The following is a 26,757-nucleotide window of genomic DNA, read 5'->3' as shown; positions in this document are numbered from 1 at the left end:
GACCACGCCCAATAAACAGCCAATCAGACATACTCACGAGAAACGTGCTGCGTGATTGGATACCGTACGGTTTCAGATTCAACACAGTTAGGGTCGAATCCTACATATTACGATGGATCTTTTCTCGAGTGAGACGACGAGGAGCTAGGGCCACGTTGACTTTGGCAAAAGTAAAGAGATTGGATAAGAATCGATCTCTAACTCGATGCAGTTTCTCAACAGTCCACGCCACCAACAAATGATAAACCAAATAAAATGTGAAATGCAATAAGATCCGAACGACGAAAAGCACTGACAAAAATAAACAAAACTGGTATTTTTTGTACTAACTTAACGTGTATCGTATTTTCCATTTATTTGCCTAATTTTTATCCCTACAGTACTACTTAATATAACGACTAGGCCTAGACAGTACAAAAAATATCCGATGATTCACTTCCAATACATGTACACATTTGGCGGCCGAGTAATCGTGAATTATTTTTCATGGCGTTTGTATATTCTCGTACAAGTGACATCTCCGCATACCAGCGTCTGAAATACAAAACACACGGGGTTAGCAATCGGTCAAAGATAAATCTAAGCGCACCTCTGCCCTACCATAGCGTGGTAGAAATGGTATGGTCGACAATGTAGAGGGTACCTACCATGACATATTTCTCGTCCTTGATTTCTCGAGTGATGCTCACTTCAGGAGTCCCAGGCTGGATTTGAACAAGTCGACCTTCATCATCCAGGTTTATCGTCGTCTAACAGAATTTAATGGCAATTAGATACATATGATATGTGTAGTTTACCTTTTTTCTTAAATTGTTAAAATTACCTTAACTGTTCTTCCATCACCAGTTTTCTCCTCGAACTCTTCGCCCAACTTGAAGAATAACTCAGTATTCTTAAATGAGGTCGTAGTTTTGATATAAAGACCGCCATCTTTCTGCTCAATGAATTGTTTCGGTTTCGACAAACTTGCTAACTTTCTCAGGGGAGCACTTACATCTGGGCGAAAAGCAACAAGAAATATTCACTCAAGGCAACGCCACAAGCAACTTAATGAGCTGTCTTTGATCTGACGCAACTCAAGGAATTCAATTTAAACTTACTTAGAGCTTCCATGAATTCGTCAAATCCATTGCTCTCCTCCAACTTCCATTTTCCTTCATACTTCTCCATATTTCGCGATGCTTGTTCACAGTACACGAAGCTGCTTTCTGTCTGGCTGTTGAAAGTTCAGTGAGTATCAGACAGTCTACTATCAAGCAGCCAGACCTCATTATTCCGACATAATTGGTGCAATTCAAGCAGCATTTATACACATATTTATCACAAATATACAGATTATATCAGATTTCATACGGTATTATCTATTATCGTTGCTCCAAATATATTTATTACGCTAATCTTTATCATCACTTGTCCCAGATACACTTGAACTGATTATCGAGGCTATTACAACCCGGAGACTAGGATTAATTAGAAACCTTACTAAACGAATATATACGGGATAATGTAGTTGTTACTATAGTTTATAGGTTACACGAAATTAATACGTAATGGGTATGTAATGTCCGACAGAAACCAATGACGATTAGTAAATTATTACTGATATCTCGATACAAATTGTTCGATATATTCAAAATCACTGCATTAATTTTGTAAATTGAAAGTTTTCGATTAAAACTTAACGAATAGTTAGTTTATCTCTTTTATTTTCTCTTTCACAAATTCTTCCAAGTCGACATACGTATTAAACAGGAGCAGCATTTTCGAACACAAGTGAAATATTTACTCGTTAAACAAGGCTTACTCGACGAGTCAACTCTAAATAGTTTTTCTTGTGAACGCAAATGTTTGAAAGAAAGCGCTATTGATAGAAAAACAAATAGACCCTAATTCTTGGGATAGTTTGACAAGTCAGTTGTTCTCGGGTATTTCATAAACTAACCAGTGGCAGAACGAGGGACACTGAAATTCGTCCTACACAGAAAAATGAGGAATATTAGTTTTTAAAATGTAAGTTGAAGTCGATACAAATGATTAGTTACGTACGTCATAGAATTTCAATTTTTAACTAATCTAACGCGTAGTTTCGTGAGATTGTCAGCCATTGCAAAATCATGCGGAATCAAGCATATGTGCGTTAAACAACAGTTATCATCATTTTTTCACAAGTTTTCAAATGCGTAATGCGTAAATATGACACATGACACGTTGTGATTGTTGTGTACTTTTTTGTCCACTCACTGAAAATCAGATTAGATTAACGAATGTAGGTGATAATACACGTCAAAGCCGTGATGATCACTCTTCCTACTAAATGTAGACCCCGATTAAGTCTAAAGTTCCGAGGTCAAATATTCATAACAATGAGTGGATGATATCATAATTAAATCGAAATAATGAACCATCGGATCAGGGCGGTGAATTTGATTGTATTCCGGTATGCCGGCGGCGAAGCTCATTAAGGGGGTTTGGGGGTTCCTCCCCAAGAAAAATTTGAGAATGACTCGTTTTCCTTGTATTCAAAGGCATTCTGGACCTGTTAGATTTGGTACCTCTAGTAAATATATATATGTTAATCACATTCTTTTGACTATATTATGAAATACAGTGGAAGCTTGGATCCGCCCAGCTGCATCATTGTTAAAAAGCAATTCCTAGTGAAAAACCCCTTAGTGACGCACAAAAGCTTGTACTTTATTTGTATAGTTTATGCTTTCAAATAATTCATTTTTTCTAGCACTTGAAAGAAAATGTGTTGCGAGGAAACTTGCTCGTGGTGCTGGTCGGCAATGTGGTTCATTGTATTAGTACTATTTGCATGGCCTGTCGCATTGCTGATGTCAATATTCTTCGTGATTTTGTCACCATTAAAAGCTTGTTGTGGACCGTGTGTTGGGTTGGTTGATGGCATACACGATGCGATGATGCTGCCATTAATCTGCGCAGAAAGAGCAATGGAAGGAGCACCAATGTGTTGAATACCGTCTTGATCCATCAAAAAGCGAATGAAGAAGTTTTGAAAAAAAGTTTATTTGAATATTTCCATATAGATTGTCGTAGGCTGACAACCGCCTTTCTCTCTAATGAAGCCATTCATACTATGATAACTCATCTCCACCCTTTCAGTAAAATCTTAATTGTTTGAATAAAACAATTTTCATAATAAAACTTCACTTGTAAAGAAATATATATATGCTGCTTTTATTTTATATCTATAAATATATACACATTATCGGTAAGTACAAAATGTTTTCAGTGTATTATTACATATGAAAGTAAATAACTACTTCTACGGTAATAGTAGAATAACAATGGGAGCTTACTTCTTATATAAAATCCACTATCTACAAATCATTGAAAAGCGAAATATGATATTATACTATATTAAAGTAAGTACACGTATATAAACTCTATCTGGCTAAATGTCACGGTGGTATCATAAGCTTATTATGCTGTAACGCTGTAACAAAATTGGATGAAACAAATTTCTCTTGAAACTGTCGCTGCCATGAAATACACAATGTTCGGTATAACTTAATATTTACAATCAGCTAGCAGTTGCTCGTGATCACTACGACGTCTAAACTGAGGCAAACACGGTCGTTTTGTTCGTTGAACGGCTGCCAGATCGTCAGTATTGCCGCTGCCCACTTTATTCTCTTCGCAACATTCTTTATCACAATTATCATTGTGGTTGTTGTCATTTTGTTCTGTGAGCTTTGACGAAAATGAAAGTACCAGTTAGACAATATAGAATCAACTGTTTATCAAATCTTTCAAAGTCTTAAGAACATCGATAAACGCTGAGCTCATTCTAACCATTAATCATTCAACCTACAAGTTTCGTCCAGAAGGATTTAACAGTTAAATAAAACATCACAGACGACTCGGTATCTACCTTCGGAATATCTGGTTTATCAATGGCGCTGTAAAGTCGCTTCCAGAAATTTTCTTTAACATTTACATCCATCCAATCTAGATATGTTTTACCCAACAACTTCGATGGTATTTTACAATCGTCTAATTTCACAATCAATAAAACGTCCTTTCGCTGAAAATAACAACTGTTTATCAATCTAGACTAAAGACTGGAATGAAGCTATTCTAAAAAATAATAATTTATACCTGTGTTATGAGTTTGATATGAGCTTGTTCCATTTCGAAAATTCCCCATCCCGATTTGAGAAAGTTATTTGACATGACGACAACAGTTCGCCGACTCTTGTTGATACATTCTACAATATTTGTCGTGATTGACGAGCCTAGATAAAGAATGAAATTCAACAGTGGATATTCAACAGGGTCCAGTTCAACTAATATCGATCAAGTTTGACGATGGACTATATACAACGTTTTTACAACGAGTCCATGGTTTGACTGATGAGGTCATTTAAAATGCTACACTCAAAGTCTAACATGATTATGGAAATGGAACATTTGGACAAATGATTACCTGGCAGAAAATCTTTGAAGTCAACGCAAACCTCATAACCATTAGCGTCAAGCTTGCTGTAAAGTTCATCTTTGACCCAATCTAAATCAGCTTTACTGTACGATATAAACACGTCGTAGATAACTTCGCCATCAAAACCTGATTTACAAAGCATACGCAATCGTCAAAATTCTTCGCCAGAATTGGCCAAAGTTAACGTTAGCAATGGTAGTATCGATCAACTCTCGTACCGTGGTAATTTTCAACATCCAACCATGGTTCCAGAGGTCTTTTACGAATTACAGCTTTCGCTATCGCTATTATTATCACCGCAATAAACATGACTCCCCCAATCGACGCTGCCACTATACCGTACCATGGGAACAATGACACTAGAACAGTAAAATGAAAAGTTTTAACATTATTTTACGAATTACCAACTATACGTATCGTTTTATGTCGATGTGTTCGTCTTTCACCTTCTTCTTTTTCTTGTTTCCACCTTAGTTCCAGTGTTCGGTTATCTCGTCCAAACGGGTTATACGCGTAACACGTATACAAACCGAGGTCCTCAGCCTGCATAAGATTTGCGTGGAATTGTGAAATGTTCGAAAATGTAAGAATTAGTGAAACAAGAAACTAAGCAAGTAAAACGTACGGATATATTGTTAATTGTTAAGTATTGATGTCGGTCCCATGCATCATTTCTCTGAAGTTGTCGATCGAAATTGAAATATTTGCCTTGTTTATCACGTAGATAGATACCATATCTCATCCACTTTACTGTCAGCTGCAATGTCAACATGATTTTAACTTCATTTCAAAATGTATGACTAAATATCAATTGCAGCAGAATCAAACCGGGTACCAGCTGGTTTTAATGAACGACATAGAAACCTTCATTGGAAAATAGCCCCAAGTCAGTTCTGAGCCATATTTGATTTCATGGGTTCTGTTACTTTACTTTGGTTGTATATTCTCCCAAAAATCAGAACATTTAGACAACAGATCCTTACGACAACTTACGCCAAACAAATCCTTCCCCGAGTTTACTGTGCAAGATACGTTCACATCATCACCGGGTTTGACAAAGACAACCGGATATTTCATGTCAGTAATGGCGGGAGCCGTGATTAAAGTACGGGCTGCAAATGCAATCGAAATTTTACGAGCATGGTCATCATTATCAGGCTCTTCACAGTTCAGTCAAATCTAATCGAATGCAACTACTTACATTGAACTCTAATGAACGCTGATGAAGCGAGAAGAACATCTCCACGTTTGTCCATTACTGCACAACTATAATTACCAGTGTCCGCTTCCTTGAGCAAATATATCGTTAATTTTTGGCCTCTCTCCTCGATGTTATAGCTATTCAAAAATTAGGGAAAATGCTGCATTCTATACAACAAAATTAAAGTCGATGCTAGCTATAGCTTTATGGCAAATACGAAGAAAGGATACTGGTCACTGTTATTCAATCGTTGTGCATCTTTATCCCAATACACCGCATACTCGGCAGTATCTGGTTGGATGCGACATTCGAGAACAGCGTCTTCGCCATTTTCCCGGTCATACGGAAACCAATTTGGTTCGGGATGGAATCGAACAGCACCGGTAACGGCGTAAACAAGGGTGACAGTAACCAGTGATACACGAGAGAGATTATTCAGCATCATTCCTGCAATCGAACGATATAAATTGCCATAAAAACCGAACTATGATGATGATTTATACTATACGATTATTTTTGCTGAGGAAAACATTCAGAACGGACCGAAAAAAGGTTTTGAAATTATTTTGAAAACCTGTCATTTCGAATTAGTAGGAAGAATATGACACCTGGATATACTTCGCAGAAGTTCCTGCTGCTTTGTTGAAATAATACAACTCTAGTGAGCGATAAGAATTCACATCAATCATATATAAATACACGAAAAAATTATTCAATCTATTCGGGATCGTGCATAAACAAATACGGCGCCGTGTATAGCCTGTTTTATAGAATCACGACCTATACTGGAATAAAGCAATTATGTGTATAATGCACACTAACTGAATAGGTCCGGCAAGATTTGTATTTTAACAAAAACTGCCACTTTATCATGGCCTATATTGTAGATTGAATTGCACACATTTTTCCTATCATATGGCTATACTTGCAATGATAGAATGATAGAATCATGCCAAGGGAGAAACTTACAATCAAGAAATCAATAGAATTGTGCGTCCCTTTAGTGCGATAAGTTCAAATTGGAGATTTAGAATGAGACATATTAGTTATGAATGCATAAGCGCGAATGCAGCAATATGCAGTTGAAAATGTTTCCTCTTACCCGAATAATTGCATCGTTTCGAAGCTACCAATGTCAAGGTTTTCTGGTGCATGTAAAAAGACGTTGCAAACCACGTGGGTATTTTCTCGTGAGTGGAACATGTCTAGGCCAGGAGATCATGACGACAATAGTCTCCATACGACGTACGAGTCTACCTATACGTGGAAACGGTATTCCCCTATCAATCTAGGGCAACAGCAGTGCTTACTGAAATTACTTGTTTACAAACGACTTTTTATTTATCGTAAAACATTTACCAAGTGGTTAGAAATAAGTAGCTACTCAGAACCTCGGTTAGATTGGTGTCAGGTTGGTGTCCATACTCTGCGAAAGTAATTTTCATATGATAATGTCGCTCATCATAAAGGAGGCGTTGATTTTTTCCAATAGAGTCGCGTTCGCGCTTTGATGATGGTTGTATTAGCATTCTGGTGCATTTATCATACGTTCATGTTTGATATCTTGACATGTTTAACAACGTTTTATGAATAAATAATATGCTATTTCAAATATGTATATAAACGACAAACTAAATAATTTGAGAATAAATAGATACCATACCTCGTGCCAAAATGAATGCGTTATTCGTAGTTGCTTTATTGTTTTTTGGATATTTATCATCCATTACCGTAAGTAAAAAAACGAATCATAAATCACTGAACCCAATTCCACAGTTAGTTTTGACTGCGCAGTTTAAATATTGAGAATGAACTGATTTTAGTTCAGAGTTAACTTTAACCCATACTGTGGAACTGGGTCCAGAATTGTATAGTTTTTACCGATAATCTTATTAAAGGTTATGATGTGAATGGTGTACATGCAGTTATTTATTCCAGGCTGCTTTTCATTGGGAAAATGGTGTAATTCCGTATCAGTGGAGCTGGTACGAACCCGGTAATGTATGACGTACAATAAATTCTGTACAGTTTAAAATGCGTATCCAAAAATACAATTTGACATGTTTTGGAAAGGCTTTTTAGTGGAGGCAGTTGCGCGAAAGCATTTTACCTTAATTCTTCAGGGCCGTACCTAGAATTTGAACTTTATTTTTTTTTTGGGGGGGGGGGAGCAGAGAAACCCGAAAAAGGGCATTTCTATAGGATATAACAACAATATTTTCAAAAAGGGCCCTTTTCCAACTGCCTCCGGTAAATACGGCCCTGTTCTTGGGTTGGTTTATTAGAAATGAACGCCTTGACTTACGTACGACAACCATCGCGCCAGCATAAGGTAGACCAAACATAGTTTTGTTGAAAAAGGCGTTTACTCAAGTTTTACTATCACCATTCTTTATAATCATATTCACCATTTTCAGAACATGTAAAAAACGAAATGATGCCATATTTTCAACTTATCACCGATCAATCAGATGGCTGCGTTACATTTGTTCCCAGAGATCCATCGGTTCATACCGGTCCATACATGGAGGGCATGAGCAGTGAAGTGTACGTACACATCAGCCTAATATTGATTTATGTACATCGATGTACCTTTCGTTTTAGAGATTTCTATGAGATATGACGATATGAAATTACAAATCACATAACATACATAACGTGTGTCTGATGCATAACTACATTCTCACGTCATCAGTTTAATTTTGAAATTTCTTTCTAATAAAAAAGTATTTACGAGAGCTTAAGAAATAACTCCATTGTGAATAAGATGCATAAATTCACCACGCTGGAGTGCATCAGTTTTATTGTATGTTATGTACATGTATTATGTCACCAGTTAGAAAAGATGTCCTACAGTCGTTGTTTTAACTGCAAATCCCTTTTACTTCTAAAATTAAAACGACTCTAATTAACATGTTGTTTTAATGTGTTCAGATGTATGGCTATAGGTCGAGGATCATTCATTCACTTTACTATAGTGTGGAGAGAAGGATATAAATGTACCCACGGACGGGTATTATACAGAATGTTAAGATACGTCTTAGGGGTTCAAGGGATGAATGATTTCACTGCATCAAATGAGTGTAAGTCACTAAATATAGATTATTGTCATTTTTTACTGCTGTTTAGTTCATTTTTACCTCATAATCGAATCGTTCAGACCTATCAGATGATATGTACGGCTCAGATATATACTCATGCATCCTCGCTTGCCAGGGTTTGATTTCCTTCCGCCGAAGCTCACGCCGCCACCCACCCTGGCCGCAAACCCTTCTTTGGTCTATTACATTACAATGCCCAAGATTTCTTCGGCGGGCAGGTGGCCGCTAAGCGGTGACCAGTTCATGTATTTAGCCAATCAAATGCGTTGTTTTTCACCGACAGATTCGCTACGCATCTGATTGGCTACATTATATAGCCTGCTGGCGGCCATGGTTCCTGTTGCGCGAGTTTCGGTGGGCGGCTATCAAACCCTGGTAAGCAAGGGTGATTCTCTTGTAGTTTTTCTCTCCATATTGAGGGCTATCGGTATTCTTCTTTTAAATTAGACAGTTACCTTTGTCATTGAAACAAATGTGTCTCTTAGAAAACAAAACCGATTTTCTTACTGTATTTTCAGTCAGCATTCCAGAACAAGCCATGCGTCAACTGAAAAAGAAATTTGGCTGTTAGAGGACGATGGCTAACTTGTTGCTGAAACCTTATATATTTTGTTCCAAATGTTCATTAAAGCACGAACACGAACACAACACTGAGGATGTAATGGATCGAAATTGTTCAATTCTTTCTATAAAACTATGCTCAGAAAAGGAAACGGGAAGATAGATTTGTAAAACGTTACTTTATGATTAATTCAAAAGTTATCAATAAATATTTATTCAACACTCAACTTACCTACTTTTGTTGAACTTTCGCAAAAACGTATCAAAACGGATCATTTTGAGAATTTACATATGTATTAGGCCCTTATTGAACAGGGCTCAATTGCTCAAAAGTTTGTTAAAGATTGGTCAATTGTCACTCAGTGTCAGCTATCCATTGGTTATCTTTAACCAACACTCGGGCAACTGGACCCTAATTTTGAAATAAGAAGCAACTATTGGCGATACATTATTCATCGTTACCATGGAAACATGTTACAGCTGTGAATATTGTGATGCTGATTTGCGGTGAAGATCAAAAAAATAAAAACATCAATACACAGGCTCGACATGTCTTTCATATACACACAATATGCACGGTGTATAGCCTGAAAACAAAACAAAAAACATCACCCTTTAATATGTACGCATGAATTGAAGGTTGGGTAATAAAATATTTGACATAGACATCCCTGATAAAAAAATTTGATGTGGTGGCTTATCTTATTGGGCATGAACCAAACTGCAAAACTCAGAGTTTTGATAATCAAGCCACGTTTAGACATCGGTCATTTTATTCAGCAAACGCAATGAAATACACAACTTCATCTCTATGATCGATCCGATTGAAAATTTCGTGACGTCACAGTGGGTCATATTGTCCGTTAAGCGTCAGCAACTGAAGTAAAGTCACAGCTGAGCAATACCTGTGACATAGATATCATCACTCAGTCAGTTCATAGCTTTCCGAGATATAACCATCTTAACCCCTGATCTCAGCCAGATCTCTACGACCCCCTGCCTTAATAGCATGAGTGCACAGTTACATGCACGGCTCAGATAATGTCGTTAATAGCCAATCAAAAATCACGTTCTATTTCAGCTCGGGCTATAAAGATGTCCCTTTCATGAAAGATGAAAGATAAAAGATTTATAAAGATGTCCCTTTAAAGATGTCCGTTGAATGCAAATTCAGTGATTAATATACAACAGGTAATTGGTGCCGCAAGTTTTCGCGCGGCTAAACGTGCGCATATTTATGCGCACTACTCGTGAAATCCGATCAGGTTTGAATCCCTGCCGAGGTTTGGATACAAAATTAATGCTTGAATTTGAAAATTATTCAGTTTTAGAGGGAAATTCATTGGTAAAATAATGAAAAGAGATATCTCTACCCATTAGGGTGATCAGTGGATCTAACCAGGGGAGAAAAATGAATACGTGGAGTATTAAACCATAAGGGAAATCACATTAATATGCTGCAAGATAGGAATGGCGAAGTACCTCGTCAGGAGAAAACAAAAACTACGGAAAATGACCACCACAGTTGTGTTTTAATCTATACCAGATTGAATATCTTTTGTATCATTTTAACGGTAGCAACCTTGATAACGAGCATTGTAAACGAACTTTAAATGGTAACATCTACCGGCTCCAGTAGCCAGCCTACAATAGCTGTTTATACTATACTATACTTTACGAACTTGACGCCTGATGAGCTATTTGCTACCGAGCCTGGGCCTAGCTTGGGTAAAAATAAATGTTCATCCAGTTAAGTATGTTCAATGAAATTAGTACCATAACCTTATTTTCATTTTTCATCCGTTTTCAAATGCTGAGGTAAGTGTACAGCGTGCAGTCAGCGCCAGTGCTTTTGAATTGATTCAGTCGCCAAATGTGCAATAAACTTCTCCTGGAGATCAGAGAGATAAATGGTTGATCTGAACAAAGTTTCGGACTTAAAGCCAGGCTATTTATTGAGGAATTGTATGTAAAACAGAAAAGTTTCTTTCCATACTCGGCTAAAACACACTTGAAAACGATCAAACCGTTATAAACCATAACAGCATGCGTATCAAATTCTTTTTTGTCTATATGAGAAATTCAAATCACAACATGATTCTCGTGAATGGACCAGTCTTCTTCAACCCACATTTTTTAATCATGGTGAAGAAAATAGTGACAAGAACTACATTACACATGTAATAATAATCTTGGAATCATAATTGATGACTTTCACGTTGTCGATAGACGCATTTCTGTAACAACTAAACAGCCAGGTGAACTAAATTGCAAAGGCCCGTTTGGTATTTCTTCAATCGTCCTAATAATCAACGTATTTTGAACAATATTGCGCTTACAAATTGAGACCTGATCAGACGCGCGCAATCCAAGCTGATTAGAATGCAGCGCATGCGTGCATAAAATTATAATTATGTCTCGTATGTAAACGAGGTTAGTCTCCTGTTATTGATTTGCCCTGCGCACATACACTGAGCGTATACTCTTCAATACAACACAGCTTCATAGCTCTTTACCACCGGGTAATACGCAGAATGAGTACTAAATAAAAACTATACTGCAGTACTCGGTACTTGCTGAAGATCTATTTGTGAAAGTTATTAAAAGATGACGTGAAATATATTGTAGATAAAGAAAAACGGGTGAGTGTAAAATCAAGTGTAATTGGTAAATTCAAGATAAATATGTTGTATAATAGAGGTACAAAATTGATATCGTGTGTAGGCCCTGTATATACGTTTTGTGTTTTACCTGCTATGAGTATATATTTAGACAATTTTTATGAATTTGATAGGCTGTGCTTACACTGTTTTCATATTCTAGTGCATACGCAATAAGGCCATGATCTCATGTGTGCGGAATCCATTGGTTTCTTGGCACGTGGCTGCCATTATTCTTTCTATACAAACTCCGTCTCTATACAAAGCCTATTCCAATGCGCGAGATGACCCGCTTATAATGTGGATGATCGAAGAATGTTACACGCACTGCTGTTGGATATCAGATTAACTTTCCAATATATATATTCTAAGCATTTTTCTTGCTCTGGCGCAGAGGAGAATGATGATAATTATCATTTATCAATGCATCGAATTATCAATTGATTCATTTGAATATTTCTGTCATAACAATACGAACTAAAAATAAATCAATCGATTTACGATAAATACGTAGTCCAACTATTGCACGATCGAGGCGGAAGCTGGAGAAATTTATAATTCGAAGCATGTTCTCGATACTATTTGTAGAGAAAATTGCTATATTCTCGCCATATATACAATATATCGCTTTATAATCCGTCTATATGCTGTTCTATACCAGGTGCATCTCAAATCGATGACTGAAGTAGATGTCAATGTATTTTGTCTATTTACTCACATAGTAATAAATGGGAAATGTTGTGCCGTTTTCAGTTTTATCGAATAGCCTCGACATCTGTAGCTGATTTTGTAGTTTTATTCGTTGAGAAGATTCTAATACCAAGAGGGCTAAGTCGTGCTCGCCTTTGCTACCGTATCATTTGACATTTCATTTGAGTATGACCCAAATTGGCTTGTGTAAAGTTTGATATTAAAAACCTTCAGGACTCGAACGGGCATGTTTATGTATGCATTTTTGATGCGTCATATGTATTTGATAAATTTGCCGCTATTGAAATATTATCATGAGCAGGAAGTTATTACTAAATTTGGATCCGAGCTGAATACGCGATCACGAGATCGATCTATATTGCGGCCGCCTCGTGTGACCTTTTGAATAAATACGCACAGGGGGCCGGTCCCATAGTCAGGGCTTAAACCACTACGTCCGCCTTAATTATGATCTAACGATATAAGACCAGAGATAGATATTTTCGACTACTTTTGGTCTTCGGTCTCGACTATGTAAACGGCCCCAGGCGCGTGTCCCCGATGCACCCGTCTCGGACGTTGCAAACGACAGCAGCTTTAATAATCACTGTTATTCTGAGTTTTTCTTGTTTTCAGAAAAAGAAACCGAAGATGCATCAACAGCCAATGAATAAAGACATGGCGCAACAGTTTGTTGCTCAATCTCCAAAAATGTGCGTTTATCCAATACAAGCAATAGTGAATGGAATTCCGCAACAGGTTCTCGTTCAGATGCCACTATACAGTCTGCCAGCTACTACAGCACCAGTTTCATCAGCTCCTCTATCCCGAGAGAGTTCTGTTAATGATGCTGCTGCTGCCGAGAATGTTGTCTCATCTACTACCCAGAATTCACCTGATCAAGACAGAACCGAAAGTGTGACGTCATCTACGCCGTCAAAATCGACAGAACTTCAACGTGTTGGTAATTTATTAAGAGTCCCCGCTGTTAATTCATTGAAAGTGAACAATTCTGAACACTTCGCCCGACAATCAGACGACCGCGGACCGCCTCCACTGATAAACATGGATCTCCCTGCGATGAACGTTGCCCCAAGATTTGGCCGTGAACCAAAAACTTATCCGACACTAAATGACCCTAATTTTCGTATCAACATACCGCTGGGTATGGGGTCAAGCCGCAGACCAAGGAACTCGCATTTTCGTGGTACAACCGATCATTTTCGACCTATAGGGATTCGGCCATCGCAAAACGTTGCTGCAGTTCGTCAAAGGGCCGTGAGGAAAATCTTGAAAAAGGAAGACCTTGATGTAAACCAGTTCTTGAATGTTCATAACAAATCGAGAAAAAGAATACGTGACTACCTTTCAGCATCATCTACGACCACCAATGAGACGGTGCAAAATCAAAATTATACAACTCCCCCTCCCGCACATCAGCCGCCCCCACCCTACTACCAACCAAAGCCATTAACCGATGAAGTTTTCAACAGTTATTACTCCCGGCCAACTGGATGTACGGTTCGTGATATGCTCAAATGGAAAGCCAATCGAGACAAATATAGGGATTATCAACAACAAATGTCTAATAATTTTCAACTAAGTCCATCATTGCAACCGCATACATTCAGTCCTAGTCAAAACATTACTTCTCAACCCGTAAAATTGGGAACTACCCCACTGCCATCACATTCAGCGCCGCGAAGAAATGAACCCGAATTCATTACATTAGACGAATTCATCCCAAAAATGAAAATTGGTTCGAAATTGAGAAATGATCACACACTGCATGAATCTGAGGCTGTTTTAGCAGCCTCTGCGGTAGTAATGGACTCGCCGGAAAGCTTTGATAATGGAAGTTCGGCATCATCGTCTCCGCCAACTGTTTTATCAGTTACGAAAGAACCTGTACTTACACAATCATCGAATGAATCTGAACCTCGAGTGAAGGAATCGACTCGCGAGGATGTGGAAGCTCGTGATTCCGATCCTCCAGATATCATTGATGCCGATGAGTGCAATCTTAAAATCGGAGCCGTATTCAGTTTAGCGCCAGCAGCCAGAGTTTCAACATTAGCAATGGACATTAAGCAAGAAATCGACGAATCTCCAACACCCATTGTGATACCGAAAGCCCCGAAGAGAAGGATACGAAAACGTCGAAACAATTGGGCAAAAGGAAATTTCAACTGGGTTCCCATCAACAAGAGACCCGTTAATATCGGTATCCGCCGTAAAAGACGTAAGCAAGTAAGAGCTAAGGAAGCGTCAGTTGTTAAGAAGTACGCCACGCGTTCATTAGGACAATTGAATGATGATACTGAAAAACGTGAACGTATATCGATAAAATTGAAACTACATCAAAATGCGGACGGTCCTGAATGGGCAATTTCACCAACTGATGAATGTCCCGATGTTAAAAAGTCATTTGAATCCTGCTCGACGAATGAAGAGACCACACCCAGTTTTGTTACGGATTTTTCAGACGACTATACTGCCAGTGAGGGAGATGAACTGCTGCGCGGTGATTCATTGCAAGTCAGAATAGCACGCTATAATACACAACAGCTGAGCATGTTGGAAAGACGTGATTCCTCTGAACATTTTGCGCGTATCGAACCGCAGGCAGTTGGTGATTATGACATTTCTGTTGACAGTGTGTCGTCAACTTGTGCATCGGACAATATCGAAAACGAATATCACGAAGTGTATAAAGAAAGCTCAAATTCAGAAATCCTGTCGCCTGAAGATATGAAAGTAAACACTAGTTCTGATGATGAAAGTATGTGGCATGATTGTGCTCAAATTTTGAATAACAAATGCGTTGCTGTCAATGAAAGTTCGTCGGAAGTGCCGTGCACATCGGATAATAGTTCACTTGAACAGAAACTAAGTATTCTTCGGGAAAATGAAAAAATAAGTTCATCCAGCTCGGACATATCTAAAACTATCGGACACGTAGAATCAAATGTTGAGAACGTCTCGGCGGTGTCCGTGGTAAAAATAAATGTAAACTATGAAATGGATACAGGAACTGTTTGCGAGGAAAAGGAAGAAGCAGAAATCACGAACAACTGCAACAGTGAAGATGCATTAACCGCCAAGTCAAGTGTAGAATTAAATACCGAAATTCAGAAGAAACACGAAGACATAAATCCGAGTATTGCAGAAGAAAATACATGTATCCCTGATGTCGGTAAACGCAGAGATGATAAATGTATCGAAGATGAAAACATGTACCGAACGTTTCCTGAAAATGCAAAGCAAATTCACTCTCGTAGAATTGTTCAGTCTGCTGATAGTAAGGACGCTTTCTCTAATCCTTGCCTTTTATCATCGTCTGGAACTACTGATGCCGAAACTGGAACCTCCACGAACAGCATGCAAAATGAAAGTCAGTTAGGGGACGGTGAAAATGAAGCAAAGGAAATGCCATCTGATATGATATCACCTCACTCGGACTGGAAAGGACACAGAAATCTATATGCAGAACAATGCCTTCGAGACCATGATTACTGTTATAAATATGCGGATGACCAAGAAGTAAATGAAAATGAAACGTCACCAGATGAGTTACTTGATGATGTTGAATCGGAAATTGACATTCATCAGGAAAATGATATTTGTGAAAAGATCACTGACGTTGATATATGCAATTTATCTCAGAAAAGCAAACCGGTAGATACTAAAAGTGTATGTGATGAAATCAAATCAACCCCAGACAACGAGAAGGACACAGATAATAGTAAAATGATTTGTCAAAATGATCCTTTGCACTTTTTCCCCGGCGCTGTTCCTATATTCGGAATCCCAATCGTTGCATATGACGTGGCCCTTCAACCGCTAATGCCAATCACGTATGGCATCGATATAAACCGCTCAGCATTGATACCTCAAACCGATTTTAATGTCACGGACCTGAATCGGGTTGGGATTAACACTGATATATATGGTAATCCAGTTATTCAGGATTGTTCGAACAATATCCAGGTTATCACGTCTTATGACCACCAATCAATAGCTCCATTTGATGACAGTGTTTTGAAGCCTCCCATTATTTCAACTGATGAAATAGCTGAGGAAATCTGGGATGAAAATATCAAGGAGCATTTGGAGGAAAAACTACAGCCCTACAATCCTGATCAGAATTGCATTAATGAAGTCATGGACGAAATATGCCTGAAAACAGAACCTGATATAAAACCAGTTCTTTCTCGCATACGCCCTCCCTCTCGACCTTCAGAAGAACTTATTGATAAATACGATATCAAGCACTGCCTCGTTACATTGAGTAACATCAGTTATTTATTAAGAAACAAAAAAACTGTTAGTCTATCCTTACCAAAATGGCAGAGGTATTTACGGCGAGTTCATCCTGATGTACATAAATATGTGGAAAGAGCTAAAGTCCAGAAATCATTCTTGGATGAAATTACTGAGTCACCTATGAAAGCGACACCCATCCAACCCATCCAGATTTCAAATGGAGATGGGCCAAGTCCTGAGCGACAACGTTTAGTGAAAATGCAGATAAGGCGAAAACGACAGAGAAAGAAAGGGTACATGCTTTCCAGGCTTGTATCAGATTTAGTGAAGAAACAAATTGAAATAAGAGGCCAGCGGCGTAGAAGACCCATCGAGATGCACCGCCCTAGTCCGGTAGTCGGGAAAGATTCTTCATCTGAATCGCATGGAAAAAGTACTAGGGCAGCCGATATGACTGGTGCGCTTAATGTCAGCAACGAATCGGCTGAAGCTCTAGAGAAAAAGGAACACGAAAAACATATGACCAATTGTCTGAAGAGGCGTCATCCTGTCAAGAAACGACGTGGCCTGTCATTGGACAGGTCAGACTACGTGAAGAGGAAAAGACGAAAGATCCGTCGAGGTCAAATAAAAGTTACCGCTAGCATAGAAAGCCAGGCTCACTCGAACGCATCATCAACATATGTTCCAAATGATGTTGCAAACAAGAATTCTTACAATGCTGACAGATCTCACATTTCACCTGGCGAGTCAGTCGAGCTGATAAAACCTCAAACGGACACCAATGTCACCGCTGGGGCACCCTTACCGAGGAAACGAATTATCAAAAGGCGTCGAATAACGAGTACCTTAGATTACCGTAACTTTCTTAGACGTCGAAAACAGCGAAATGAAGTACCGTTGTCCGATGTGATAATGAAGGATAAATTGAAAATATGCCGTTTTGGAATGCAAAAGAACGGTAATACAATTGCCGAAGAAAGCGAACTCGTAGCAGATAAAGCTCACTGTGAAACTAGAAGAAAAAACCGTAAGAGTAAAATCAGAGAGGAGAGAAATTTGCCAGAAAATGACGAAGCAGATAAAAGCACTACTTCTACTCGTCCAGCGGTGAATGCACAGCTCCCGAAAACTCAGAAACCTGAAAAAGTTAGTGGTAATAATCAAAGTAAGATAATGAAGGATAGATTGGAAGACCCGTCCTCATCACTGCCGCCACCCGGATCGAGCCCTGGTCGGTCACGCGATCGAAAATCCTCATCGCATAGAACAAAATCTGACTTGTTGCATCGAAAGCTTCGTATTGGATCAGCACGATCATTTCAAACTAAATCTATACCCGAATCGCAATCTAGTACGGTGGCAACGCAGTTTGTAGAACACGATGTACGACGGAATGATTCGTCGCCAAGTACAAGATCTCGTGGAGCAGAACTAGCAAAGCATTGTAGAAAACAAACTGGTCGAAATAAGACACAACCTGCAGGATATAATGAGAGCCTTCGAACTGGTGAAGTGCAGGCCGCAATGCCTCGTGGAAAACGTAAATCCTCCGAAATAGAAAGATTTGATAAAAGAACGCGGAGGTCTCGTTTTTCCAATCAGCAGATTGAACCGATATCGTCTCAAATGACCACAAAGAAAAGCGTAAAGAAAGAAACAGGTATCTTGACAAAATTAGGGCCAACTGCACTTCCTAATGACCCATCACCATCGAAAAGCGAATTTAGAGACTTCGTGGTTAAACAAGAAATATTGATTGAGGACGAGGTCGATATATTAAAGGAAGAAGCGGACGATTCAAATAATTGGTTTGACGTTGAATCTGCTGAATGCGAAAGTGATCAGATCATTGAGAATGTCGCTTTAGGTCCTAGCTTGAATTCTTGTGAAGTACAGTCAAACAGTACCGATGTTACAAAATCGTCTTTAAAGTCTGAGAACGACGAAGAAATTGAGGAAGATAAAATATGTAATATGCTTCCTCCTGTTAATCGCGTTGAACGCCTCAGAAAACAGTTAGAAATTCACCAGAAAATGTTGGAAGATATCCGCAGTGCAAGCAATTGTTAGACATAATTTTACATGCGCAGATGTGATTCAAGTGTTCATGAATGTAATGGAATACAAATAGATATGTAAATTTATGTTATGTTTATGCATTTTACTGTAGAAGTTAAAACTTTGTGCTTTACATCTACATGTATATAGAAATTTGGTATGTTGTCATACATGCGCATGTATATATGTGAGTTGATGGGTTGCGCCTACAAGGATGTATGCATAGTACAGTTCTTCATATTTCCGATAGTTTCTTGTAAACACCGGAAAATTGTTTATGTATCTGAAAGATAATTGAACGACGTAATCCGTGTATATAATTCAGCGACTGTTTGATTGTTGCTATCACTCTTTGTTCAACCACGAATTGCTGAGGCGATGCATGTAGATCAATATGAAATCTTTTTAATACAATGAGTACTTAAATGCTTATTATCAACACTTTATGATTCAATCTTTATTGCGTTAAATATATTTTCTTATTCGTGATTGATAGATTATGTTTTCTTTTAATTCATTTCTGGCCTTCAGACATCCAATATATTTTGTAGATCATAGGGAACACGAGGTGGGGACGTTGTTAAACGAATCGGTTGCCTTTTCTCTTCATTCATGTCACGAAATTGATGATTAGCATTTACCCGATACTAATGAATTGTCCAATAAAGAAACGGAAAAGTTCATCACCGGGGATTCACAAATTTAACACGGCTTATGTAATCTTTACATGATTTTCATTCATGTTGTATCTTCGAACCCCAACTCTGTAGAACCGACAGAATTAACATACATTTGCATGCATGTACATGGAAGAGTTAATGCATGGTCGCATAAACAAGATATAAAGCACCGTTTATGATCCACGTATATCTGGCCAATCCAATGGGGAACTGTAACACCAACTTATCCCGCCGGATGGCGTGACGAATACTCAGTTTTTTACGTTGTCTAAATTAGTTCATTATCGATGTCTGTATAATGATCATTGATTATGATTTAAGCGATAAGTTCATTCGGCTTCCATTGAAATGTAGAAGAAATTCAATGTGGAAAATACAACACTTTGAAATGCAATACAAAACAATACAATAGAACTTTATTGAACTCTAAAATTTTTACAATAAAAACATTGTATGAAATCAATAAAGTACACACACGATTATCATGCTATGTCGATAAGGATAGGATAAAAGAAAGAACACAATGATAAGATCGAAGTGGACGGCAGCACAGTAGCCTACACGAAACATGCTCATCATAACTAGTAGCGAACCTGGCGGGTCCTTGCTTGCCACAGGAGCGTTGGGGGTTCCTCATTCCAAATATATATCCAGAGGCAAATGGAATTACTTTTTGATAAAGATAAATACATATATATATATACAAAAAGTAATCCCATTTGCCTAGATGCCATTAGATATTTCTGGTGAGTGAGATGCCCACTGTAGCTACTAAATGCATAACAAAATGATGGTATCATTCGGTAACGTTTAAAACATTTTGTATGCGCTAAATTGAACAAATACATTGAACTGTAGGCATCGTCGCCTAAAATGTTTATTCGCAGCGTTCAGGGAGCACTTTGCGGCTATTGTGTCATTCCAATATAATAATATAGTACCGATACTGGAAACAACTAATCCATTTTCATGAAACTTCGTACATATGTGGTACCGACAAATGGTTTAATGAAAATGCTCAATGTTAAACCAGTAATGTGTTTGATAATGATCCGGCCATCACCAAGCGTTCATGGAAGTTCGGGTCGATTCATGATACGATGTTGCTAAAGTAGTAGACTTATTCATCTATAAGTCTAAGCGAGCGCGGTACCGTCTGGAATAACAGTATCGTCCGTGTCTTTCCGATATATTTGATACACTATTACGTTTGAAGGTAAATACACATCACAGGGCGCACATATCCGAGTTCAACAAAGGTTAATGACTAGATAACTAGATACGGCGTGCTCAGAACATTCTCGTAGGAGAAAGCAAGGTGGCTGGTGAAATTCCGATGTTAATCAACTGAAGTTCATAAGTATTTCCCAGCTATACATATGCACAGATCCCCGACAGTCCCTGCTGTTGGAGTATTTACTTTTTAACTAAATCTATAATCTTATTACTGAGTTCCAATTCGTCCTAGAACTAACCTTGCGATGAACTCAATTACTGCGAAATAATTGGGTCTGGAATACTTTGGATCGTGCACTTCTCAACTCAAACAACATTAACCCGCCCGTCACATGTGAATAAGTACCAATGATTGTATCACGAATTGATATTGGCTACTTTTGGTCAGATGTAATGGATTTCAGAAAGTCGGTTGTCTGTCGACGAATTGCGATATGAATTATTCCGTCAAGTTCATTTCTAAAGCAAATGGCATAAACGAAAGCAACTTAGGTGTTAATAAAAACCGTTAGATCACAATGAATGTGGCTCAGTGCGTGGGTTGAGAATTTGACAAATCGAATTTTCTTTTTTCTTTTTTTTCTGTGAATGGCCCAAACGAAACAGCGTACCCATCAAGCGTCCGGACACACAAACGACCCTTAGATAAAATTAAAAACAATTTTAAAGTTTTGCGAACTACAAATATGATCAAAAGGTGATTAGGCGTCACTGAAACGTGTCGTTCTTCCAGATGGGTGAAATTTTTACTAAAATGCACTCATGTGGCCTCATAATCATCTACCATTTCTAATAGACTAATTTAGATGATTTAAGAAGTTACAGATTCCATGTTTCCAGTTTCTGAGCTATAATCCAATCCATGCATTGTCTCTTAATGCATATTTCGTGACAACATAACCCTGCTGTTCCCTGAGTATACGAAATACCCACGACAGTCTGCGAGCTTTAATCAAGAACTGCATTCTGTAGAGCAGAGTAAAACATGGTTCAATGAGCAAAGAGAAAGAAATGAAATCTATAATCTATGTGTCTATGGATTCTCCACGCTAGTTCTAATGGCGTCTCAAGTATTTATAGAAGGGTTTAAAACGGCATCAGTTGATTAAACATTTACCATACCCACCAATGAAACTATCTATAAAACGACGAATGCCAGCCGATGTTTCAATCGCTGGGTAAATGTTTAAAGGTGTTTGCATATCGTCAATTTACATTTCCGAATCAAAAGTTCTATCGTAAACAAATCTAAAAACGATTTATTGTTGTGTTTTTGCGTATTTGTGAATCAAATAATGCGCGAATCCGTATAAATTTTAACTCAAGGTTTTATCCGCGATTACGCGGGGATGATTTGGGCTCAAATTTGGCCGGTGCTTCACACGAAAATAACTCACTCGTTTCTAACTGGACTCTATATATATGTTGCAGTCAGGTGAACCAGTGGAATAATTTGACCCAGGTTGATTGATATTTGGCACGGGCCTATAGTCCGACGTTTGTGTATCAAACGGGCTCATTTGGCACCAGTGTGAACAATTGGCCTGGGCCGTGCCGAAAACGGGTCAAAAACGCTGTGATCGTGGCTACAGTCAGCAGAACCACGTCAGAATCACGCGTAAATAAAGAATAACAAGCAAACATAAAGCTATAATCAATGTCTAGTCGATCGTCGTAATTTAGAATGTCGCCATTTACAATTAACACAAAAACAAGAGTGCGATAAAATGAACTCAAAACCGAAATCGTTATTTCTAAAAATGTCAACAACATCTACATGAACGAGACACAAGATATTTAAAGACATGTTAATGTGTCTATGATTCCCCTAAAAGTAAAATAACGAAATATCACTTTCTCCGGGATACAATGAACGTCACATATTGTTACACTAACTGGACACTATCTCGTTAGTTTTAATTCAATAACCCTGATTATACGAAGACGTCAACTTCGAGATTCCAGTTGATGAATTGTTGACATAACAATCTAATCAGTCGCCGAGTCAGTGCATCGTTAGAGCATGAAATTATTACGGGCTTATCTTTATCCAAACTGACAAACCACGGTGTGATAAGTTATGTGTCACGATTTATATGAAGACAGGTCCTTCGCAATATCCAATATTCAATATACGTGAATATCGATAAACAAGCATTGTGTGTTGGCGTGAGTTTTGGTTATTGTATTCTTCAAGCTCTGGCGCCCAGAGACAATAAGAGATATATTCAATATGAATATACCCGATGACAACTGAACTTTTAACCGGAGTTTTAAGCGAGTGAAAATCCGCTCGGTTTTATCATATGTCAATAGATGAGAATCATGTATCACTGGTCGATGAGTCTGAAGTGACTGGTGATAAAATACATCAAATACATATCTGTCTGAAAGACGACCTATCCGACAGAATCAATCATAAATCACCAGGGTCTTGCGTCGTTACGAAAAAAATTACCCGGAAACTCATTTCTAGACTGTTTTGCCACAAATTCCTGCATCGGCGGCAACATTTCATAAACAACGGCAGTCGAGTTAATTAATCTAATGCGAAGTTCTCTTTGTCGCCGAAACCGAATGTATTAGATCGATCCGTCATATCATATCAGAATCACAAACCCCGACGCCAGCACGTTAATACACAATCAGGAAATCTGCCATACCACGAATAGTTATTTACTTTATAGATGATCGATAATTGAAACTTTTAATTAAAGTTTTTTTTTTACTTTTTCTGATTTCTATACGAGCAATATCTATCGTGATATTTAGATACGGATCCCGTGTACATGTGAATAGATTACTGTGACAGTGTTTAATCATTCACACTGCTGTTGCTGCAATGGTTCGACGTTTTAATAGCAAATTCCTTCTATGGTGGTTGATTCGGGCCATCGTGAACATTTTTTTCGGTATGCAAATTAAGGCGAAATAACACCAAAAATGGTTAACTATTAGAAAAAGCAGGCGAAATTTTACGAAAAAAAGTTAGACTTTCGGAACTAAGATATTTAAGTTTTTTTACCTACATGATCGCGCTTGATCTAAAGTGGTCAGGAAATGTCTCGTGTGGAAAAATTCGTTCGCTCGCTTGTGACAAACGACCATGGCATCAGATAACCTGTATGGTTTACCCGGTTATTGGTCGATTCATTGGTGACGTGGTTGATGAATATTTCAAAATGCATCGTTTATGTAGCGCGCATCTTTCACTCTGATAATCGAATTTCGCTATTAACCTAGATAGGATCACTGAGTATAATTTGATAAAGTATGATATTTACGTCAAAAGTGATTTATATGTTTAATATCAATTTGGTACATTTAACACGGAGAGTAAGAGAGTAAGGCTAGAGCATTTCTTTTTTCATATTCAGCCATTTGCGCAGTCATGGCTTAAACCTTGACGGTTGAACTAAACCCCTGATGACAAGTCAGGAATCAGATCGTCTAGCTCTTATATTCGGAAGCGATTGCTTGCAGTGGAACCAATAAATGGTGTTCATATAAAGGTCAATATTAATTTCCGTTTTATTTAGATGAAACCGCGCCGCTGAAACTTCATTCCGCCGCAAAATGATTCAGATATAATACATGTTGTATTCTCATTATAATACTGCGAATTGTCCGAATATGGTAAATGCGGGAATGAATAAACGCGATTTCTTGGCTTTTAATGAAGCCATCCAACCATGCGTGAATGCGTGCAGTATTCCTCGCGTTGCATCCACTATCAACTCTCACACTGCAGCAGCGAGGAGTTCAACAAATGATCCGATTGCGACAAGATGTGCAGCCTCGCCATGGGAATAACTTCGGCTGGTAACCACTGTCGACAAACCTTTATGAATGTAAGTAACCTGTTTTTTTTTTAAATTAGTTTGTTTAGTCATAGTTAGCACAGTTATATCGTAACGCAAGTTGGGCGTATAGGAAGACCGTACAATTCTGTGATGAAAATCTTAATGTTTTTAGCAGTTCTTCGGAACCATCCCGAAACAGTTTTCTCAAAGTGTTATTATATTAGTTAAACATGCTCGAACAAAGAGCGGCGAAATAACTCACATCGATCAGTTTACGTCGGATCAACATTTCTTGTTGCATTAGATTTTGTGACTTTTTCGAACATAACAAAGCGTAAAGGCCGGTATTAAAGCCGCTTCAATTCTGAAAATGTTATCTCGTCAATTTTGCATTGTATTCATATTCAGTTGAACAATATGAAGCTGTCTGTACAGTTTTTCGATAATCCCATCTCCAGTAATCAATGATAATTATAAACTTAATATATGAAATAGCTGGAATGAAAGTGGATTCCCTTTGCCGAAATATGATACAGCCTATTCATTTTTAATGCCGTTTCGTTTCGCTCTTGATCTATCAATTGCGTTTCAATTTTCACTCGAATTAAACTCGACAACTTTCAACAAGTGGCAGGCTACGTGTGCGCATTCGATATTCAGCTATTAGAAATATCGGTGCCCATTAGATCGTTTCCCCCCACTAACATATTTCAACAGAACTAAAATAGAAAATAATTTCTGATTTAGCCTGATCGATAGCAGTTGTTTTATTGTTTAAAATTCGAAGCGTTCTCTGGTGTCATTGACTGAAATAAGAACCTAGATTTTTCGAGTAAAGTCGGGGAACAGATATTGATTCACACTCGGAGAACTATATAAAAAGAGTGACTGGATTCCGGTGAAATGAATGCAATATATGCGAAACAATAAACCGCATCTGTACGGCATGTCAATAATAATGAAGTCAGTATATCCGTTATTGACAAAGTGTAAGATTCTTTTCAACTCCAAATAAACCTCATCCGTAAGATGCGTCACACTCGTTATAATAGCTTAGCCTCATGAAAATCTATTTCACCAACCGAGAAAACCCTCGAAGAAACGAACCAAATAATATCTTGAAATACTGATTTTATTACGAAATTGAAGAATGATATCAATACAGACTTAAAAAGCAGAACATCTAACCTAACTGTATAAATGTGTAAATGTTTGTCGTGAGGGTTGATAAGCTATCCAGAAATAAAAAGTTAAATTAACAACATTATAACCTATAGAACCTGAACATCTCGCAATATAAAAGACGTACGTAGATTACATTCAGGCTTAATGTTCACATCGTTACAAAACTCTACCATCCAACAAAAAGCGAACACTTTACAAGACAATTAGCATAGAAAACCTCACGTCTATTCGACCAGAGATAGGGAAACGGGACCGTGACAATAATGAGTGAGAGGTGAATCAGGACACTGATGTCACTGGTGTCTCTTTGGCAAATACGTAAAAACATCGTATAGTTTATAGAGCCACGGCATTTCAATAGCAGTGAATGTAGACGATAAAACCGGAGGACCAGTCATTGATCGGAAGCTACTCTTTATACGGTAATAACTGACTGTGAGGTAGAATGTCGCAGCTCGAGAGTCGGAGACAGTTTATTACATTTATTATCAACACGAATCAAACATATTTTCCACGGGGCATCTTTAATGCATGCTTATTCCTCTCACTCGTTGACGGAAGTTACGAATTCGCGTTGCATTGACTTCTTCGTGAGTTTAAAAATCAGAACCGTTGATAATATGACGTCAGTCAGATATCCAGACGTTTTATTGCCAGCAATTTACAGAAAGAAAGAACTCGATCCAATACTTTCTTATGGAAAAATTCACTTAATCGCTCTGTTCACAACATCTTGCCAGACAGGCTCTTAAACGATGTACTGGTTCTACTGGGAATATTCATTAGCTATTCGCCATAACAGGTTGATCTATTTTGCAGCTCGTTGGATTTTTAAATTATTGAACGGT

At 38.1% G+C, this 26,757-nt stretch overlaps 4 protein-coding genes across 5 annotated transcripts; 2 read left to right on the top strand and 2 right to left on the bottom strand.

Annotated features, from left to right (window-relative positions):
• Positions 1-326: 326 nt before the first annotated feature.
• On the bottom strand, positions 327-1,261 carry LOC141908344 (sodium/calcium exchanger regulatory protein 1-like). Its single transcript, XM_074798360.1, has 4 exons — positions 1,101-1,261; positions 824-996; positions 648-749; positions 327-534 (listed from the first exon to the last, which is right to left on the bottom strand). The coding sequence occupies exons 1-4, from the start codon at positions 1,168-1,170 to the stop codon at positions 478-480; spliced, it is 402 nt and encodes a 133-aa protein (XP_074654461.1). The 5' UTR covers positions 1,171-1,261; the 3' UTR covers positions 327-477.
• A 1,937-nt stretch (positions 1,262-3,198) lies between these two features.
• On the bottom strand, positions 3,199-6,915 carry LOC141914825 (uncharacterized). Its single transcript, XM_074806136.1, has 11 exons — positions 6,769-6,915; positions 5,897-6,113; positions 5,667-5,803; positions 5,459-5,577; positions 5,091-5,222; positions 4,912-5,008; positions 4,684-4,824; positions 4,454-4,591; positions 4,126-4,262; positions 3,899-4,051; positions 3,199-3,717 (listed from the first exon to the last, which is right to left on the bottom strand). The coding sequence occupies exons 1-11, from the start codon at positions 6,818-6,820 to the stop codon at positions 3,535-3,537; spliced, it is 1,506 nt and encodes a 501-aa protein (XP_074662237.1). The 5' UTR covers positions 6,821-6,915; the 3' UTR covers positions 3,199-3,534.
• A 605-nt stretch (positions 6,916-7,520) lies between these two features.
• On the top strand, positions 7,521-9,478 carry LOC141915525 (uncharacterized). 2 transcript variants are annotated; one of them, XM_074807093.1, is made up of 4 exons: positions 7,521-7,662; positions 8,084-8,213; positions 8,601-8,749; positions 9,286-9,478. In XM_074807093.1, the coding sequence occupies exons 2-4, from the start codon at positions 8,101-8,103 to the stop codon at positions 9,336-9,338; spliced, it is 315 nt and encodes a 104-aa protein (XP_074663194.1). In that variant the 5' UTR covers positions 7,521-7,662; positions 8,084-8,100; the 3' UTR covers positions 9,339-9,478. The 2 variants fall into 2 exon arrangements, with proteins under 2 accessions (XP_074663194.1, XP_074663193.1); XM_074807092.1 differs by lacking the exon at positions 7,521-7,662 and adding an exon at positions 7,910-7,998.
• A 2,328-nt stretch (positions 9,479-11,806) lies between these two features.
• On the top strand, positions 11,807-19,467 carry LOC141905894 (uncharacterized). The gene is made up of 2 exons (XM_074794980.1): positions 11,807-11,970; positions 13,315-19,467. The coding sequence occupies exon 2, from the start codon at positions 13,330-13,332 to the stop codon at positions 19,015-19,017; it is 5,688 nt and encodes a 1,895-aa protein (XP_074651081.1). The 5' UTR covers positions 11,807-11,970; positions 13,315-13,329; the 3' UTR covers positions 19,018-19,467.
• Positions 19,468-26,757: the final 7,290 nt, after the last annotated feature.

This window comes from Tubulanus polymorphus, chromosome 1 (assembly GCF_964204645.1).
Source record: "Tubulanus polymorphus chromosome 1, tnTubPoly1.2, whole genome shotgun sequence".
Lineage (NCBI taxonomy): Eukaryota > Metazoa > Nemertea > Palaeonemertea > Tubulaniformes > Tubulanidae > Tubulanus > Tubulanus polymorphus.
The sequence above is the reverse complement of the archived record's forward strand: the minus strand, read 5'-3'. Positions and strand labels throughout refer to the sequence as shown.

Coding starts and splice junctions, on each gene's coding strand:
- LOC141915525 (XM_074807093.1), top strand. CDS start 8,101: ATGATGCCATATTTTCAACTTATCACCGATCAATCAGATGGCTGCGTT. Junction 8,214..8,600: donor GAGGGCATGAGCAGTGAAGT/GTACGTACACAT, acceptor TAATGTGTTCAG/ATGTATGGCTATAGGTCGAG. Junction 8,750..9,285: donor TTTCACTGCATCAAATGAGT/GTAAGTCACTAA, acceptor CTGTATTTTCAG/TCAGCATTCCAGAACAAGCC.
- LOC141914825 (XM_074806136.1), bottom strand. CDS start 6,820: ATGCACCAGAAAACCTTGACATTGGTAGCTTCGAAACGATGCAATTAT. Junction 5,223..5,458: donor CGGGGAAGGATTTGTTTGGC/GTAAGTTGTCGT, acceptor TTGACATTGCAG/CTGACAGTAAAGTGGATGAG. Junction 4,263..4,453: donor CTTCAAAGATTTTCTGCCAG/GTAATCATTTGT, acceptor TTCTTTATCTAG/GCTCGTCAATCACGACAAAT.
- LOC141905894 (XM_074794980.1), top strand. CDS start 13,330: ATGCATCAACAGCCAATGAATAAAGACATGGCGCAACAGTTTGTTGCT.
- LOC141908344 (XM_074798360.1), bottom strand. CDS start 1,170: ATGGAGAAGTATGAAGGAAAATGGAAGTTGGAGGAGAGCAATGGATTT. Junction 750..823: donor GTGATGGAAGAACAGTTAAG/GTAATTTTAACA, acceptor AAATTCTGTTAG/ACGACGATAAACCTGGATGA. Junction 535..647: donor AGGACGAGAAATATGTCATG/GTAGGTACCCTC, acceptor TTTGTATTTCAG/ACGCTGGTATGCGGAGATGT.